At 46.1% G+C, this 19,266-nt stretch overlaps 1 protein-coding gene across 1 annotated transcript in view; it reads right to left on the reverse strand.

Annotated features, from left to right (window-relative positions):
* Positions 1-2,890: 2,890 nt before the first annotated feature.
* LOC132393185 (uncharacterized) overlaps positions 2,891-19,266 on the reverse strand; it is a 70,255-nt gene continuing 53,879 nt past the window's right edge. Inside the window, exons 5-6 of the mRNA XM_059968122.1 lie at positions 4,841-5,037; positions 2,891-3,542 (exon numbers count right to left, since the gene is read on the reverse strand). Coding sequence (XP_059824105.1) covers positions 3,062-3,542; positions 4,841-5,031 — 672 coding nt within the window. The 5' untranslated portion in view covers positions 5,032-5,037 and the 3' untranslated portion in view covers positions 2,891-3,061. The remainder of the gene's footprint in view (positions 3,543-4,840; positions 5,038-19,266) is intronic.

The raw sequence follows: 19,266 nt of genomic DNA on the forward strand, positions 1-19,266 counted from the left end.
GTAGGAGCTCGTGGCAGAGTTTAGGACTGAAATGGCCCAGTTGTTATCAGCAGGTGCGGCCTCCCCATAAGATAGAGGTGCTTGGGAGGCGACATCCCCCCTAAGGGGACGGTCTACACAGAGGGCTGCTACTGACCAGGGTCCCAGGAGAAGGGGAGCAGCCAGTATTGTCTGTTATAACTGTAGTGAAAAGGGACACTATAGGCAGGAGTGTCAATGACAGGAAACCCCTCGGAGAGTGAGCCTCCGAGTACCTAAGCGAAGAGATCCAGTGAGGGAACGGCCTGGCATCTCAGTGGGGGGAGAACATTCCCAGAAATATATCAAGGAACCCCCTAAAGCAAAAAACCATATTTCTGAAGGCTTAGTGGAGCCAAGCTCTAGTGTTTCACGACAGGTTGAGGGTATTTATGTTAGAGTCGTACTTGACACCAGGTCTCAGGTTATTCTGCTGTACCGTTCGTTTTACAACCAATATTTGACACATGAAGCTACTCAGTGTGCTAGAGATCTGGGGTCTTAGTATGGATGACTATCCATACAATGGTTACTTGTCATTGAAGCTAGAGTTTTTTGGAGGCAGATGTGGGAGTAGCTGAGGTCCTTAATACACAAGTGCTGGTTTGTGCGGACCTGGTCAAGAGGGATGAAGCTACAATTCTCGTGGTGACGATAATTCCTATTGTGAGGAGGCTAGCGGGAGCCTGCAAGGAGAAAGCTGGAGAAAGCTTTCTGAAAACTTCATCCATTCACCCTGTGTTCCAAGCTGCTTTTGAGGAAGTGCATGACCGCAGTGAGCTGGATGACGAACATAAACGGGGGACTGTGTGGTTCGCCAAGTCAAAACCAATCGTGTTACAGCCTGGGGAAGTAGCAGGAGTGATGGGAAAGCCCAAATTTCCAGGAATGCCTGATGCTGAGGCTCTCTTGGTAGATGCTCAGGAAGACCATGAAAAGGAGTCAGGCTTACCTGCTGGGGTACTGGTGAGGCCTGAACTGCAGACGCCCTCAGTTGTACAGGTGTACAGGATGACAGTGAGTGTCAGGAACACTTTGGAGTGGGAGGGCACCCTCAGGCGGGGAGGTGCCAATGGTGCACCTCTTCCCAGTGATGGTAATGTCTAGTGCCCCTGTGAAACGAGTCTGGGAGAAATTCTTCCTGAAAAGAGGAAAGATGATGGCTGAGTCATTCAACTTTGGGGATTCCCTAGTACCAGGATATTGGAAGAAGAGGTAAATAGAGAAAATATTGAAGCTGGAAGCTCTCTTTTCTACTGAGGAGTTTGGTGTGGGATATTCCACAAGCACTCACCACACCATCTGGGTGACAGAGGACACCATGTTCAGAAGAAGGTCGCGGTGACTGGCACCTGCAGGGGTGGACGATGTTCGGCAGCATCTGCAGAAGTTGAAGGAAGCTGGAACCATCATTGAGTCCAGGAGCCCTTATGCATCTCCAATAGTAATGGCCAGGTAGAAGAATGGGAAGGTACTGATGTGTGTGGAATATCTGACTCTGAACAGGTGTACAGTCCCCGACCAGTACACAGTTCCGAGATGGAAGATGCATTGGCCTGCCTGAATGGTGTGACATGGTTCAGTGTGCTGGAACTTGAGAAGTGGGTATTACCAGTTACCCATGAATGAGGTGGATAAAGATAAGACTTACTACAGTACGTGTCTGATATGAGAAGGGTGTTACAACCATGAATTTAGCAGCGCAGTAGATACTGCACTTGTGAATTTGCACATGTGAGCTAATTATTATTTAATGGTGATAGTATTTAACTCCATACTTGTTGTGGTAGTGCTTGTCGACACTTGGACAGAGCACAGCAATGCTTCGCTGCTGTTTTGCATTCGGCCTTCCCTGAGATATTGGACTTTCAAGTCAGCTGACTCTGAAGACAAGCGGTATTCGTTTAATACTTAGATGTTCTTTTCAGCCGCAGTGTAGGCTTCGTGTTCCTTTTGAGAGCTTTAGTTAACAGCCCTGTTTGGCCCAGCGTTTATTGTTTATTTTCCCTTTAACACTGTTCGTATTAAAGTCTGTGAACTATTGATCTGCTTTAGTGTCTCTCATTCTGCAGTTGGGCCATATCCGACCTGGTAACAGAAGGAGATGAAAAAGGCTTATGAATTACCCGAGGTCTCAGCTACCAAACAGAATCAAAAAATAAGAGGGAGGTATGGTCAAAAGGTTAGGTTCTCCCAACTCATGCCTGGAGACCTCATCAAGAATTTGGCTAACCACTGGGTCACTACACCCTATGTAGTGGAGAGTCAGATGCCAAACATACTGTTTTTCCAGGTGAAACCAGAGGATGGGAATGGGCTTGTCAAGATTCTCCATCCGAACCACCTTCTACCACTGGGACAAGAGGTGCGTGTTGACCCAGAATCTGACCTGGGCCCTACACCTAGTAGGAGGACTCTGCGGCAACATGGTGAGACTGAAGGACCGACACGGGGAAGGATTAAACTGGCGCCCGCCCCTGAATGGGATACAGACTCGGAGGATGAGTAAATCGGTTTGTGGTATACGCTGCCTTTCGCCAGCTCCCCAACCTTTCTCACACTGAGGCAGGTGAAATGGAGGGGATTAGCAGTGCTCAGGCAGGCTTGCAGCTGGACCATGAAGGAGGGGCTGGGCTCTAAAGTAACTGGGGATGAAGCTCAGACCAGTCAAGTGGCAGAAGGATCCGAGTTACAGGGATAGACTGGGGGAGGCCCAGCCTTGCAGACCAGAAGTATCCCAAGGAGTGTCTGAAACTGAAGACGTAGATGATGGGATTAGGAGGCCTCTGATGCACTATCAATAACTCTAGGAGACTGGAAGTGAACGGTAGGCTTTTATTAACAGCGAAAAGGGAACACGACATCTCGAAGACCAGGAGCAGGGGAGCAGTGCCCCAATCGCCTTTATACAGGGGTCTGTGGGAGGAGCCACAGGAGTAGTCAGCAGAGGGGCATGTCCAGACAGGTATACATGGTTTACCACATTCACCCCTCCTTGGTTTTAAAGAGAGTCCCCACAGGGCGAAGTCTCTTACAAGTATATTTACAGGTTAAGTCTATCAGGCGGTTGAGTCTGTCGCTGCGATCTACGTAGCACCGGCTGTGATTGCACCGGTGACGGTGGTCGTGCTGGTTCCGGCCTGACTTGAGGTGCCAGCCCGTTAGGCGTCAGTAATCCCTCATGCGTGTGCGTGGCAGCTGGTATGGGAGTGTCGTGAGGAGTCTGTGTAGGGCTTGGTGTGCGTGGTGTCTCGTGGGTATACACCTCGGTGGGTACGGGGTTCATAGTCATCATGGAGTTTTCAGGGTAGTGGTCTGGTGCTCCTGCGGGCGCCAGGTCGCGGATGGAGACCGTGTCCTCCCACCCATCAGGTAAGACCACATAGGCATACTGGGGGTTCGCATGTAGAAGGTGAACCCTCTTGACCAGCGGGGAATATTTATTGCTCCTCGCATGTTTCTGGAGCAGCACTGGCCCTGGGGACGTCAGCCAAGCCGGTAGGGTGGTCCCAGTGGCGGACTTCCTGGGAAAAGAAAAGAGTCGCTCATGAGGGGTGGCATTGGTGGACGTGCATAACAGAGAGCGGATAGAGTGGAGTGCCTCGGGGAGGACCTCCTGCCAGCAAGAGACCAGCAGTCCCTTTGACCTAAAGGCTAAGAGTGTGGCCTTCCACACTGTGGCATTCTCCCTCTCCACCTGGCCATTCCCCCGGGGATTATAGCTCGTGGTCCTACTAGTAGCAATACCCCTCACCAGCAGGTACTCATAAACAAGGACCCTCTATCATTGTGGATATAGCAGGGATATCCAAACAGAGTGAAGAGCTGGCGCAGGGCTTTTATGACGGACGTGGCAGTGGTATCAGGGCAGGGGATGGCAAAGGGGAACCACGAGTACTCGTTGATTATGTTAAGAAAGTACACATTGCGGTTGGTGGAGGGAAGGGGGCCCTTAAAGTTGACACTCAGTCACTCAAAGGGGTGGGTGGCCTTGATAAGTTGTGCCTTTTCATGATGGTAGAAGTGCGGTTTGCACTCAGTGCAGACTTGGCAGTCCCTGGTCATCGTCCTGATTTCCTCAAGGGAGTAAGGCAGGTTCCGGGCTTTCACAAAATGGAAAAGCCGGGTGACCCCCGGGTGGCAAAGATCTGCATGGAGGGTGTACAGCTGGTCGAGCTGCGTGCTGGCACACACTCCCCGGGATAGAGCATCAGGGGGCTCATTGAGCCTTCCAGGCCAGTACAGGATATCGTAGTTGTAGGTGGAAAGTTCTATTCTCCACTGCAAAATTTTAGCATTTTTGATTTTGCCCCGCTGTTGGTTGCTAAACATGAACGCAACTGAGTGCTGGTCGGTCAGCAAGGTGAACTTTTTTTCAGCGAGTTAGTGCCTCCAGTGCCTAATAGCTTCCGCTATGGCCTGGGCATCTTTCTCCACTGTGGAGTGCCGAATTTCAGGGCCTTGAAGGGTACGAGAGAAGAATGCTACTGGCCTTCCTTCCTGATTGAGGGTACCAGCCAGCGCAAAGTCAGAGGCGTCACTCTCTACTTGGAAGGGAATGGTCTCATCCACCACATTCTTCGTTGCTTTGGCAATGTCCCCTTTAATGTGGCTGAAGGCTGCACGGGCCTCGGCAGAGAGGGGAGATGTGGTGGACTTGCCAGGGGTGTGCCTTGTTTGGTTAGTGACGGACCCATTGGGCGTAATAGGAAAAGAAGCCCAGACACCGTCTGAGGGCTCTGAGGGTGGTGGGAAGAGGGAGTTCCAACGGGGGCGCATACGGTCGGGGTCAGGGTCAATGACTCTGTTCTCCATGACATACCCAAGGATAGCAAGTCGGGTGGTTCTGAACACACACTTGTCCCTGTTATAGGTGAGGTTAAGAGCTTTGGCCGCTTGGAAGAATCGTTGGAGGTTTGTGTCGTGATCCTGCCAGTTGTGACCGCAGATGGTGATGTTATCCAGATAAGGGAACGTGGCCTTCAGTTGGCACTGGTCCACCATCCGGTCCATTTCCCTCTGGAAGACAGAGACACCATTTGTGACACCGAAGGGGACGTGCAGGAAGTGATAGAGCCTGCCGCTGGCCTCGAAGGCGGTGTAGTGGCGGTCCTCTGGGCGGATGGGGAGCTGATGGTAAGTGGATTTCAGGTCTATGGTCGAGTACACCTTGTACTGAGCTATCTGATTGACCATATCCGCAATGCGGGGTAGGGGGTATGCGTCAAGCTGCGTGAACCTATTGATGGTCTGGCTATAGTCCACGACCATTCTATTTTTCTGTCCAGTCCGAACAACAACCACCTGGGCCCTCCAAGGACTTGTGCTTGGCTCAATGATCCCCTCCCTGAGCAGCCGCTGCACCTCTGACGGAATGAAGGCCCTGTCCCCCACGCTGTACCTCCTGCTTTTAGTTGCCACAGGTTTACAGTCGGGGGGTCCAGTTGGCGAACAGCAGTGAGGGAGGGATCTTGAGGGTGGAAAGGCCGCAAGTGGTGTCCATAGCGCGGCTGTTGGCATGGTGTTGGGTGGGATGTGTGGGTCGGTGTGTGTGTGTGTGGTCAGTAGCAGGGTATGTGACGAAGTCCCACAAAACTGAGGATTTCTGACAGTGATTGGTGGGAGGGGCCAACATACTCCATTGTCACACTTTTCAGGTGGCTCTGGAAGTCAAGCCCCAATAGCACAGGGGCGCACAGTTGAGGCATGAACAGTAACGCAGAGTTCCGATATTCTGTGCCCTGCACCACGAGTGTCGCTACACAACCCCCCTGGATGTCTGTTGATTGCTGCCCAGAAGCCATGGCGACCTTCTGGCTTACCGGCCGTGTCACGGGTCCACAGCGTTGCACCTTGAATAAAACTCTCAGTGCTGCCCGTGTCAAACAAGCAGCTAGTCCTGTGCCCCTCCACCAGGATGTCCATCATTGACCTTGCGAGCTGGTGTGGAGTGCTTTGGTCGAGGGTCATGGAGGCCAGAGTTGAATCGCCATCTTGGTCCAGCGCGGTGGGGTGCCCGGTAAGCACCCGTGGGTTGGAGGCGGTGCAAGGTGGCACCAAGACGACTGCCCCCATGCCTCGCACGCTGTGGGCAGGCAAGGTGGCAATCCCCATGCCTCGCATACAGCGCTGCGCGACCCCGCTCGCGGTTTGGACTTACAGGCCTTGGCGAAGTGGCCCTTCTTTCTGCAGCTGGAGCAGGTCGCTTCTCAGGCCGGGTAGCGTTTCCGGGGGTGCTTCTGGAGTCCGCAGAGGTAACACTTTGCGGACTCACGACTGGCATCAGCTCTGGTCGATTCGCCAGCGGGTTGCGGGGACTTCACGGACTCGCGACTGGCAGCAGCCATGGTCGATTCACTGGCGGGTTGCGGGGTCTGTGGCGTCCATGAGGCCGCCGGGAGGTCACGCACCTGGAGAACATCAGCGTTGTGCAGAGCAGCCTCCAGCGTGTCAGCCAGCACGAATGCCGAATGTAAGGTAAGATCGGCGTGTTCGAGCAGCTGCTGGTGCACATACACTGACCTAATCCCCGTAACGAAGGCGTCTCTCACTAGGAGCTCCGCATGCTGTTCCGCCATCAGCCCCCTACAGTCACAGGCCCGCACAAGTGTCTGTAGGACCCGGACAAGCTCAGCGCTCGACTCTCTGGCCCACTACCGCCGTGTCGCTAAGCGATGTCTTACGTAGACGGTGTTCACCGGTCGCAGGTACTGTCTTTTGAGGGCATCCATCGCACCCTGGTAGCTCGGTTGGTCCCCGCTCAGCAAGTAGACCCTTGGACTGACCCTGGTGAGGAGAACTCTGTGCATCGTGGCAGGCTCGGTCACATGAAACTCCTCCAGGTACGATTCGAAGCATGCTAGCTAGAGTTCGAAAGTGTCGCCGGCTTCCTGGGATTGAGGGTTGAGATCCCATCTGTAAAATGTTCTCCATGTTTTAAAAACGCTGTTAATAAAATTGATGCACCATCAATAACTCTAGGAGACTGGAAGTGAACGATAGGCTTTTATTAACAGCGAGAAGGGAGCACGACATGTCAAAGACCGAGGGGGGGAAGCAGTGCCCCAATTGCCTTTATACAGGGGTCTGTGGGAGGAGCCACAGGAGCAGTCAGCAGAGGGGCGTATCCAGACAGGTACACATGGTTTACCACAGCCTCAAAGAGTTAGGAGACTCCCAGGTAGGCTGGCTTATGTAGCTCCGGGGAAACAGAGGGTTGTGACTATCCCCCTAGTGAGAGATGTCACTACCATTTACAAACAGATTGGAGGCTCTGACATCATGAAATTCCCTTGAAAATGGTGTTATTAATGACAAGATGACAAATTATTTCAAAGTAATGAGGACATGACTATTTGTGGTGGGGGGAGAGTGTAAAACCCTGGTTCACATCTTTACTGTTATGCTGTAGGTATTTCATTTAGCAGTTATGAGGATCTGGTCTCCCGGCAGGAGTTGGGAGAAGCTCACTTTTTGATCATTCCTCCTTTTATTCTCTTGATTCTGCTTGGCAGCTGCGATCCCAGCTAATTCATAACCCCTTTTCAGCTCTCTTCTCATGTCAGACACATACTTCAGATAGGTCTTCAGTGGTAAATCGCCCACATCAGTCCCAAAACAAAGGTCAATGGGCAACTTTGCCTCACACCCAAACATCAGATAGTGTGGCAAATACCCGGCAGCTTCACAGTTGTACAGTTGGACAGGTACAGTTGTAACTGTGGACCAGATGTCCAATATATTGACACCACCTGTTCTTCTTGCTGATCTCCAAGGTCCCGAGCATATCTAGCAAGGTCCCATTAAACCTTTTTGGCTGGGGATCACCCTGCAAATGATAGGGCGTGGTCCTCAACTTCTCAACTTCAAGCATGCCCAGTAACTCATGGATGAGTGCTCTTGAAATCCCGTCATTGATCACTATGTATCCAACTTGTGTGTGGGATAGATTTTCCCAGAGGGGGACAGACTCCAGTTGACAAATGCCACAGGCCTAAACCCGGTGCCCTGATCCTGGTACAGGGTACCCCCTAAACCCTCTCGACTGGCATCCGTGTGCAGTACATACAGGGATCGGGGGTCCACACAATCCAACACTGGTGCCTGGGTCAGCAGCTCCTTCAGTGACTGAAAGGTTTCCTCACACTTTGCATCCCACCTCATTCCAAAAGGGCTCCGATGGGTTTAGATACTCTCCACCCTCATGTCCTCTTTTCCCCTCCCTTTCTTCCCCAAGGGAGGCTGATTCAACGGGTGCCTCGCTTTTGCGTAGCCTTTCACGAACCTCTGATACTAACCACAGAACCTAAGGAGCAAGTACAGAGCATTCACAGTCTGTGGTCTTGGCCAAGTGGTCACCCCCTCTATCTTAGCTGGATCTGTAGCTACCCCATCCCGTGAAACTATGTACCCATAGCTACCAGACATTTGGCAGAACTGACACTTGTCCAGGGAAAGTTTTAACCCTTCAGCTTTCAGGTGGCCCAGCACCTTCAGCAGCCTCGCTTCATGTTCTTCCAAGGTGGATCCAAACACCATGAGGTCATCCAGATATACCAACACCTCAAGCAAGTTCATATCCCCCAATGCCTTCTCCACGACCCGCTGGAAGGTTGCAGGGGCTCCCGATATGCCCTGGGGCATTCTTTCACACTGGAAAAATCCCAGGGGGCATATAAAGGCCGTCTTCTCTTTGTTGGCCTCACTCGTGGGGATCTGGTAATATCAACTCCTCAAGTCCAGAACCACTTCACGCCACTCAGGCAGGCCAGCGTATCTTCAAATCTTCAATCCTCAGGACAATATACTGGTCAGGGACGGTGCGCCTGTTCAGAGTCCTATAGTCCACACACATCCGTACCTTCCCATTCTTCTTTCTGGCCACTACTATTGGGGACGCATAGGGGCTTCGGGAGTCGGTGACAATCCCAGTTTCCTTCAAATTACAAAAATGCTGCTGCACGTCTTCCATCTCTGCAGGGGCCAGTCGCCGCGACCTCTCTCTGAACTGGGTGTCCTTGGTCACCCTGACAGTGTGATGAGTGCTTTTGGAACAACCCACATTAAACTCGTCAGTGGAAAAGACCCCTTCCGGCTTCAACATCTTCTCTACCAGCCTCCTCTTACAACCGGCAGGAACCGGGGAGTCCCCAAAGTTAAATGACTCAGCGGTCCACTTCCCTCCTTTTCCAATAGCTTCTCCCTGGCATGCCTCACAGGGGTACTAGACATTTCTGTCACCGGGAACAGATGCGCCAGGGGCACCCCCTGCTTGAAGGTGACCTCCCTCTTTGTAATGTTCCTGACTATCACTGCCATCCTGCTCGCCTGTATGACCAAGGGCTTCAATTCGGGCTTCACCTGTACCCCTGCAGGAAATCTCGACTCCCCCTCGTGGTCTTCCAGAGCGTCGACTAAGATGGTCTTGCCCTCAGGCACTCTGGGAAATCTGGGGGGTCTCTATCACTCTCACTACTTTCCCAGGCTGTACCACCATTGGCTTCGACTGGGTGAACTACATAGTCCCTCGTCTAAATTCAGTATCCAGCCCAATGCAACCACGCACTTCCTCAAAAGCAGCTCGAAACACCAGGTGCATGGACAATATCCCAGAAAGCTCTCACCAACCTTCTCCTTGTAGGCCCCCATGGGCCTCCTCACAAGAAGGGTGTTGGACCCCACTAGAAACAAAATGCTTCTCAACAGGATCCGAGCAAACCAGCACTAATGTATCAAGGACCTCAGACACCCCAACATCGACCTCTGAGAACTCCAACTTCACTGACAAATAACCGTTGTATGGATAATCACCAGCACTAAGCCCCCAGATCTCCAGTGCACTGAATGGTATCAACGGTAAATGCTTCAAATACTGGGTGTGAAACGAATTGTACAATGTGACCTGTGACCTGGTCACGGCTTTAGCATAAATACCCTCTATCCGTAGTGACACACTGGAGCACGGTTGCACTAAGCCTTCAGGAGTTGGGCCTTTCTCTTTCATGTGTTCCCAGTGGCACCATACCATTCCCTCACTGGGTCCCAATGACTCTCCCTGCTGAGGTATCTGGGGGCTCACTCTCCTTCTGGTTTGACACATGCTGCCAGCAGCCCTCTGCATTGTTCGTCCCCTTAGGGAAATCCGACCCCCCCCCCATCAGCTCCATCGTATGGGGGGTCACACCCGCTGATAACAGATGACGTACCTCCATTCTCAACTCTGCCACAATCTCCTCTACCGCTCCTTGGGGTCGGCTACCTGTGGTCAGTTCACTGCAGGGGACCACTACCAAAGACTGTACCCTGCTGATGGAGGCCTCCCACGCCTCCAATGCATCCTCCTCTTCCCATACCTCTCTGATCAGCTCAACAAAAGATGGAGGAGGGCCCGTCTTACAAGGAGACTGTTGGAGACCCCAAGCGATCATTTCCTGGGACCGGGCACCCCTGGCTATCTGGTCCACTCTTAACTGATCCACCTCAGCCGCCTGAATGACCCCTCTGTAATTTAGCTGCCTCTCTAGCTGAAAAATAGAAGCAGAAAGCTTCTCCCCCTTCTCCTTCTCCTGACGCATGTTCTGAAACCCCACTGTGAGCTCCAATGGGCTTCCGGTCATGCCAAAAGCATTGTCCAGTGCTTGCATGCAATTGACAGCTGTCGCTACGGGATTCTTTAACCTGATGGTTCTCACAATGTCAGCAGCCCGTCCATTCAAACTTTCAACCATTCTCTGTCACTGTATGTCATCAGAGCACTGCCACTCATCTAACAACTAAGAGGTCTGCTCCGCCCAAGTCTCATACTCCTCCTCCCCTTAGGGATGGGCATCATTCCCGAGAATAGGTGGCGCCGACAATAGCTGGGATTTTGGACCTGGACATTTTTCCATTTATTCACCAGAGAGGTAAGGATGGATACTAACTCAGAATTCTCACTCTTCACCAGACTACGTGCACTAATCAGACATTCCAAATCTGACCACTCCTTCCCCTCACTCCTCAGAAATGATAGATCCCTGTCTTTGAAATCCCCACCCCCAGCTACCGCTACGTCAGCACTGGTCTGTATAAAAATGAGAGCTGCACCTGCCATTTTATCAAACCTCTGCCCACAATCACAAATTTAACAGTAATTAACAGGCGAATTAACAATTCATCCAGAGTATGAATATCTACCCCACTGGTTCAATGCTCAGGGTAATCACACAGTATCCTACGAAATCACTCCCGGAGGAGCCCCCACAATTGTAACCCTTGGTTCGGCCAGCAGCTTAATCTAGGGGAAGACAGCCCTTGGCCCAGCCAAATTTAAGAAATCTTGTTTGGGTGGATGCTACGCGATCTGTCCCATTACAAATCAGTACCACGAAATAACAAAAAGTACACAATATGCGATTAAATGATTGAGCTTTGTAATTCTTAATTTGACTCTATGGTTAGTAAAGAAAGGGAAACAAGACAAAAAAAGAAACAATAAAACAGTCTGGTGCGCAACGGATGGGTTAGTAAATTTGCTGATGACACAAAGGCTGAAGGTATTGTAGATAGTGTAGAGGGCTGTCAGAGGTTACAGCGGGACATTGATAGGATGCAAAACTGGGTTGAGAAGTGACCGACAGAGTTCAACCCAGCTAAGTGTGAAATGGTACATTTTAGTAGATGCCTGTCTAGCCTGTCAAAGCCTGTCAAGCCAAAGCCTTCCCACTCTATCTCTGCACACCTTGACAATGGCTGCTCTGCTTGACCCTACCTTACTTTTCTTCCTTTTAATTACAGCTGAGTTTAGGACTCTGACACTGACACTTACAGCATCTTCACAGATGAAAAAGATCGGTTCGGGGTTCTGGTGACGTCATCATCCAGAAAGGCAGCTTAAATCAAGAGCTCCTCTGGAAAAACGCATATTTTGTCCCATCAATCCATCAAATATAAGATCTTATGAAAATATCTGAATTGATAAGGGGGGCAAGAATGGGGAAAAAAGAATGGAAATAAAAAAAGCATCACTGAAGAGCCTATGGAAGAGAGAGGTATCTGTGATGGTATGGGGGTGCATCAGTGCCCACGGCATGGGTGAGTTGCATGTATGTGAAGGTACCATTGTCTCTGAGGCGTATATTAGGATTTTAAAGAGACATATGTTGCCATCATGGCGACGTCTCTTCCCGGGACGTCCATGCTTATTTCAGCAGGACAATGCCAGACCACATTCTGCACAAGTCCAGATCTATCTCCTATTGAAAATGTATGGCACATCATGAAGAGGAGAATCAGACATCGGAGACCACGGACTATTGAGCTGCTGAAGTCTTATATCAAGCAAGAATGGACAAAATTTCCAATTTGCAAATCTACTACAATTAGTATCCTCAGTTCCAAAACAATTAAATAGTGTTATTAGAAGGAAAGGTGATGTAACACAATGGTAAACATGCCTCTGTCCCAACTTTTGTTGAGTGTATTGCAGCCATCAAATTCTAAATTTGTGTATATTACAAAATACAATTAAGTTGGTCAGTAAAACTATTGAAAATCTTTTCTTTGTACTTTTCTCAGTTAAATAAAGGTTCACGTGAATTAATATATCACAGATTTTTGTTTTTATTGCATTTTGGAAAATATCCCAACTTTTCTGGAAATGGGGTTTGTACTTTCATCAAGATTACCCCCTAGCGGTCCTACAGAAATGGAAAGAATATACTGAATCAAAACAAATATTAATGCAAGAAAAGATTAAATTCCAAACCTCGTACCCTGCTAAACCGAGGGTGTTTTACAAAGAAGGCATACAGCTATATCAGATGGTGGAAGAGGTGACCGCAGACATGAACAACAAAGGATTGCCCGTTAGCGTGGTCAGATCGAACGAAAGCCTGGCTGAGCAGTTATCCCGATCTGCTTGGGAAATACTAAGAGAACCGAGAAAGCGGGGAAGGGAGGAAGACGAGAGAAGGATATTAGGAAGAGACTGCAAGTTCTCCGATGACAGCCCTCACCTCCTTCAGAAGAGCCATAAGGTTTGGCTAACTTTAAAAGTGCTGATAAACTAAACAGAAGCAAAAACAGACAGTGATATACCTATCTCGAGAAATATGTATAATAATGTGGATTTTATATTACTAAGATTTTTTCTTATTCATTCATTCACTCTTTTTTCCCCAAGTAAAAGAGAATACACACATGGGAGGAATACAGAGGGAAATCATTTCTATGTAATGGATATAAATTTTTTTACTTACTTTTATAGGTACTGCAGCAGGGCCCTCAACTCACAGGTAGGAGGGGCTATCCCCCAGGGCTAGATGTTTCTTCTAGCTCAACCCAGGGTCATCTAGAGACCCTAGCCTTGGAATCACACCTTTGTTACCGTTTTTTTTTATTATTTGCATTTCTTGGCTCTTATTTGTTCAGGGAGTAGATTAATTAAGTTATATTCTACAAATTTGAATGATATACTAACAGATAAATACACATGGCTAAGGATAAAGTAAAATTCATTTCCTTTAATGTCAATGGGTTGTTCAATCCAATCTATCAATTCTATCAAAAACGAAAAAAGAACAAGCACATGTAGTATATTTACAGGAAACTCACTTAAGTGATAATGAGCATGGAAAACTAAAGAGAATGGGCTTCACTAATTTGTTTTTCTCCTCATATAAATCAGGACATAGAAGAGGAGTTGCTATTCTCATCTCAAGCAAGCTAAATTTTGGAAAAGTATTCGAAATGGGAGATAAGAAGGACAGCTATATCCTGGTAAGGGGGAAAACAGACAGAAAACTAGTTACTTTATTAAATATATAACACAAGCCCAGGAAGTGATATTAGTTTCTTTCAGAAAATTACTAATATTATGGTAATGGAAACAGAAGGTCTCCTGATATGTGGAGAGACTTAAATTTACAAATACAACCAAAGTTAGACTCTTCAATAGAAAAACTTATGAAACAAAGTCCTTACATAAGAAAGTTAATACACTTTTTGAGGATGTTGGTTTAATTGATATATGGAGGGACCTTTTCCCTGACAGAAGGGATTACACTCATTATTCTACTCCACATTCTGTATATACAAGAATAGACTATTTCATAACATTTGAAAAAGACAAAGACAAAATAAACAACTGTGGAATTGGGACAATAGATATAAGTGACCATCCACCTATATATTTATCTGTTGATTTTGACCTAATCCAAATCCACCTCCCAATCTATGGGATACTCTGAAGGTGGTCTTAAGAGGGAAAATTACAGCGATATCTTCATGTAAGGGAAAAATAAAGAATAAAACATTAGAGGAATTACAAAATAACTAAAGGAACTAGAAAAAAAACACAAATTGAGTTTGGCACAGGATACACTAGAGGAAATTTTAAAAATTAGGAATGAAATTAATAGTTTGGCTACAAAAGAAAACAGAAAAAATGTAATGTTTCTGAAACAGAGATACTATGAAAGTGGATCTAAATATATGAAAATACTGGCTTGGAAACTAAAACAAAAAATAGCAGAAAGTAAAATTCATAGAATTAGGGATCCAAGAACAAAAGTGATGAAAAAATAAGCTAAGTGAAATTCAAGAAGCGTTTGAAATGTTTTACAAAACCCTATATTCCAAAGTTCCAGGGGGAAGCATAACCCAGATTGGCACATTCCTGAATTCTTTAGAGTTACCCACTTTAAGCAAAGAACAAAATAGAACAATGACTGCTGACATAACTGGAGCTGACCTAAATACTGCAATTAGTAAGCTTAAATTAAGCAAGTCAGCAGGATCAGTTGGATATATGGCAGAGTGGTATAAAGAATTTAGAAATGAGTTATTTCCTGTTTTACTCCCCACACTAAACTGGGCTCTAAGAAAGGCACAAATGCCACCCAGCTGAAGGGAGGCAATAATCTCAGCTATACCGAAGGAAGGCAAGGATAACATGGAATGTGGGTCATTTAGAGCAATATCCGTTCTTAATATGGATTATAGAACATTTACCTCCATCATGGCCAAACGATTAGAAGAGTTTCTACCCACACTTTTGATACATCAAATGATCAGACAACTTTTATACAACAATACCAAACACAAGACAATATACGAAGGACACTTCACATTATGGATCACATTAAAAAATGAAATTGAAGCATTAGTGTAAGCGTGGACGCTGAAAAGGCATTTGATTCAGTTAATTGGAATTTTCTTTACAGAATTTTACAAAGATTTGGACTACTTGACACAATTATTAAAACTATACAGGCACTATATGACAATCCTACTGCTAGGATTAAAATCAATGGATATTTATCTAATAGTTTTACCCTAGAAAGGGGCACAAGATGGGGTTGTGTATGGTCACCGCTACTCTTCATATTATATCTGGAACCATTAGCTCAATACATCAGACAAAATAAAGATATCCAGGGAATTACTATTGAAGAAACAGAGCATAAATTGGCCTGTTATGCGGATGACATTTTGATCTATCTAGGGCAACCAACATACTCTTTACCTAAATTGAGCAATCCTTTGAACAATACCAGGATACAAGATCAACATAAATAAAATCCAAGTACTTTCATTTAACTATAGCCCACCAAGAGAAATTGAAAGTAGATATCCTTGGGCATGGCAAACAGAGTCTGTCAAATATTTGGGCATCATTATGCCAAAAGATTTGGCAAAATTATCAGAATGCATTTATCAGCCTATATATAAAAAAATTAAGGAAGATTTAACAAGATGGAACCTAATTCCTTTTCTTGGTCTCAGTTCAAGGATTGAATCCATTAAAATGAATATACTGCCCAGACTACTATATCTCTTTCAGACCCTACAATAGAGATTAACCAAAATCAATTTAATGAATGGAATAAGATGTTATCAAGATATATATGGCAAGGTAAAAGGCCTAGAGTTCATCTCAAAACTTTACAATTAGGCAAGGAAAAGGGGGATTGGGCCTACCTTCTCTTAGAGATTATTATTTTGCAGCACAGTTGAGAGCTGACATAAACTGGTGTAACCCATCATATGACGCTCAATGGAAAAACATTGAGGAGAGGATACTTTCCATCCCCATACAGGCAATTTTGGCTGATAACAACCCACAAAGTTACATAAATACTATTGATAACCTGTGGGTGAAATGGACTCTTAAAATTTGGAAAACTATTATAAAAGAATATAAACCAGCGAGAGACATTGCAATTCTTAAATGGTGTGCATATGACTCAGATTTTATGCTGAATAAACTGGATGCTAGATTTAAGGACTGGACAGCTAAAGGAATAACAGCTATTTGCAATATAATGAAAGAAGGAAAACTGTTCAGTTTTGAAATGCTCCAAGAGAAACACTTGTTAGAAAAACAAGACTTTTATTGGTATTTACAGATGCGATGGAATGTTAATAGGATGGTTAAAATGTAACCAAGGCAAGTACATGTCTGACAGAGTTGTTTAGAAAAGCATATAATTTAGGCAATGGTCGTAGAATCATTTCAAGCGTGTATAAGGGGTTGTCAAATCTTAAAACACATTCGACTTCATACATTAAACCAAAATGGGAGAAGGAAGGAGGGATAATTATATCCGAGGAAGAATGGACAATAATATGGAAGTATCAGTGGAAGTGTACCAGTTTACAGAAATGGAGGGAGCTTGGATGGAAAAACTTGATAAAATATTTTATTACACCCTCTCAGAAATCCCATTATGATAGTAACCTTCCTGTTTGCTGGAGAAATTGTGGAGATCAAAATGAAAACCATTATCATATTTTTTGGGACTGCCCTGTTATCAAAAACTATTCGAGGGGGATAAACAATGCCCTACAAGACATCTTTAAATGTGAAATACCTTAGAGAGTAAGACCATACATTTTGGGTATATACCTCAAGAATGGTTGAAAAGAGATAAATATTTAATGAATATACTGCTGGTGGCTGGTAAAAAGACTCTTACCAGGAACTGGTTATCACAGGACAGCCCAACTTTAAATGTATGATGGAAATTACAATGGACATTTACAAAATGGAGAAGATAACAGCATCTGTTAATCGTAAGTTGGAACAATTTGATTCATACTGGGAAAAATGGTTTAACTACATAACACCTCATAGGCCTGATTTTATTCTCACAAATCAATGAATATGTTGTAAAAAAAAATCACTCCCTACTTTGTACATAGTTTTCTTCTTTCGATTGTTCTTTCTCTCCTCTCCTTTCTATGAGTGAATACCTCAGATAATTTTAATGTGGAGATTTGTGACAAATATGATTATATGATAAATATGTACAGTATCTGAAATATATCTTATGGAAATGTTTGATGATAAACTTCAATAAAAAATAAATTTCAAAAAAAAAGATTGGTTCAAAGAATTCCAATGGATATGTAAGGCAATATTTCCCCTTAAAGAAATAATGCTCATTTGGCCTAACATCCATCATCAAAGAGACCCACCACTCATGCCATGCTCTCTTCCCACTCCTGCTATCAGGAGAAAGGTACAGGAGCTGCAGGACCAAACACCACCAGGTTAAGGAGAAGTTCAGGAGAGGTATTGATCGTGTGGATAGTCAGAGGCTTTTTCCCAGGGCTGAAGTGGTTGCCACAATTCGACACAGGTTTAAGGTGCTGGGGAGTAGAGGAGAGGTCAGAGGTAAGTTTTTCACTCAGAGAGTGGTGAGTGCATGGAATGAACTGCCAGCAATGGTGGTGGAGGCGGATATGATAGGGTCTTTTAAGAGACTTTTAGATAGATACATGGAGCTTAGTAAAATAAAGGGTTATAGGTAAGCCTATTAATTTCTAAGGTAGGGACATGTTCGGCACAACTTTGTGGTCCAAAGGGCCTGTATTCTGCTGTAGGCTTTCTATGTTTCTAAGTTATTACCGTTCATCCAACAGGCCCTGGAACCAGAGGAGATAAGACCATAAGACATAGGAACAGAATTTGGCCAACTGGCCCAATGAGTTTTCACTGCCATTCAATCATGGCTGGTCATTTTTTCCCCTCCTCAGTCCCACTCCCCGGCCTTCTCCTCATAACCTTTGATGCCGTATCCAATCAAGAACCTATCCAGCTCTGCCTTAAATACACTCAATGACTTGGCCTCCACAGCTACCTGCATCTGTAAGTTCCACGAATTCACTACCTCTGGCTAAAGAAATTTCTGCATCTCTGTATGCCCCTCTATACTGAGACTGAGCCCTCTTGTCCTAGACTCCCCTCCCCCTCCCCATGGGAAACCTCCCTTCCATATCTACTCTGTCTGGACCTTTCAACATTTGAAAGGTTTCAATGAGACCCCCCCCCCCCCCACCCTTTTAAGTACAGACCAGAGCCATCAAGTGTTCCTCGTATGAAAACTCTTTCCTTCTTGGAATCATCCTTGTGAACCTGCTTTGAATCCTCTCCAATGCCAGCACACCTTTTCTTAGATGAGGAGCCTTAAACTGTTCACAATACTCAAGGTGAGGCCTCACCTGTACTTTATAAAGCCCCAGGATCACATCCTTGCTCTTGTATTCTAGACCTCTTGAAATAAATGCTAACATTGCATTTGCCTTCCTCTCCACTGACACAACATGAAAGTTAACCTTTAGGGTGTTCTGCGTAAGGACTCACTAGTCCCTTTGCATCTCAGATTTTTTGATTTTCTCCCCCTTTAGAAGATAGTCTGCATGTTTATTTCTACTACCAAAGTGCATGACCATGCATTTTCCAACACTGTATTTCATTTGCGACTTTCTTGCCCATTCTTCTAATCTGTCTAAGATCTTCTTCAGCCTTTCTGTTTCCTCAACACCTGCAAAATTGGTGACAAAGCCATCTATTCTGTCATCTAAACCATTGATATACAGCATAAAAAGAAGTGGTCCCAACACCAACCCCTGCAGAACACCACTAGTTACTGCCAACCAACCAGGAGTGGATCCTTTTCTTCCCAGTCACTGTCCCCTACCAATCAGCCAATGCTCTAACAACGCCAGTAACTTTCCTGTAATAGCATGGGTTCTTAACTTGGTAAGCAGCTTCATGTGTGGCACCTTGTCAAAGGCCTTCTGAGAGTCCAAATATACAACATCCACTACATCCCCCATATCTATCCTACTTGTAATCCCCTCAAAGAATTCCAACAGGTTCATCACGCAAGATTTTCCCTTAAGGAAACTATGCTGACTTTATCCTATCTTATCATGTGTCTCCAAGTACTCCATATCCTCATTCTTAAAAATTGACTCCAA

Source organism: Hypanus sabinus, chromosome 4 (assembly GCF_030144855.1).
Source record: "Hypanus sabinus isolate sHypSab1 chromosome 4, sHypSab1.hap1, whole genome shotgun sequence".
NCBI lineage: Eukaryota > Metazoa > Chordata > Chondrichthyes > Myliobatiformes > Dasyatidae > Hypanus > Hypanus sabinus.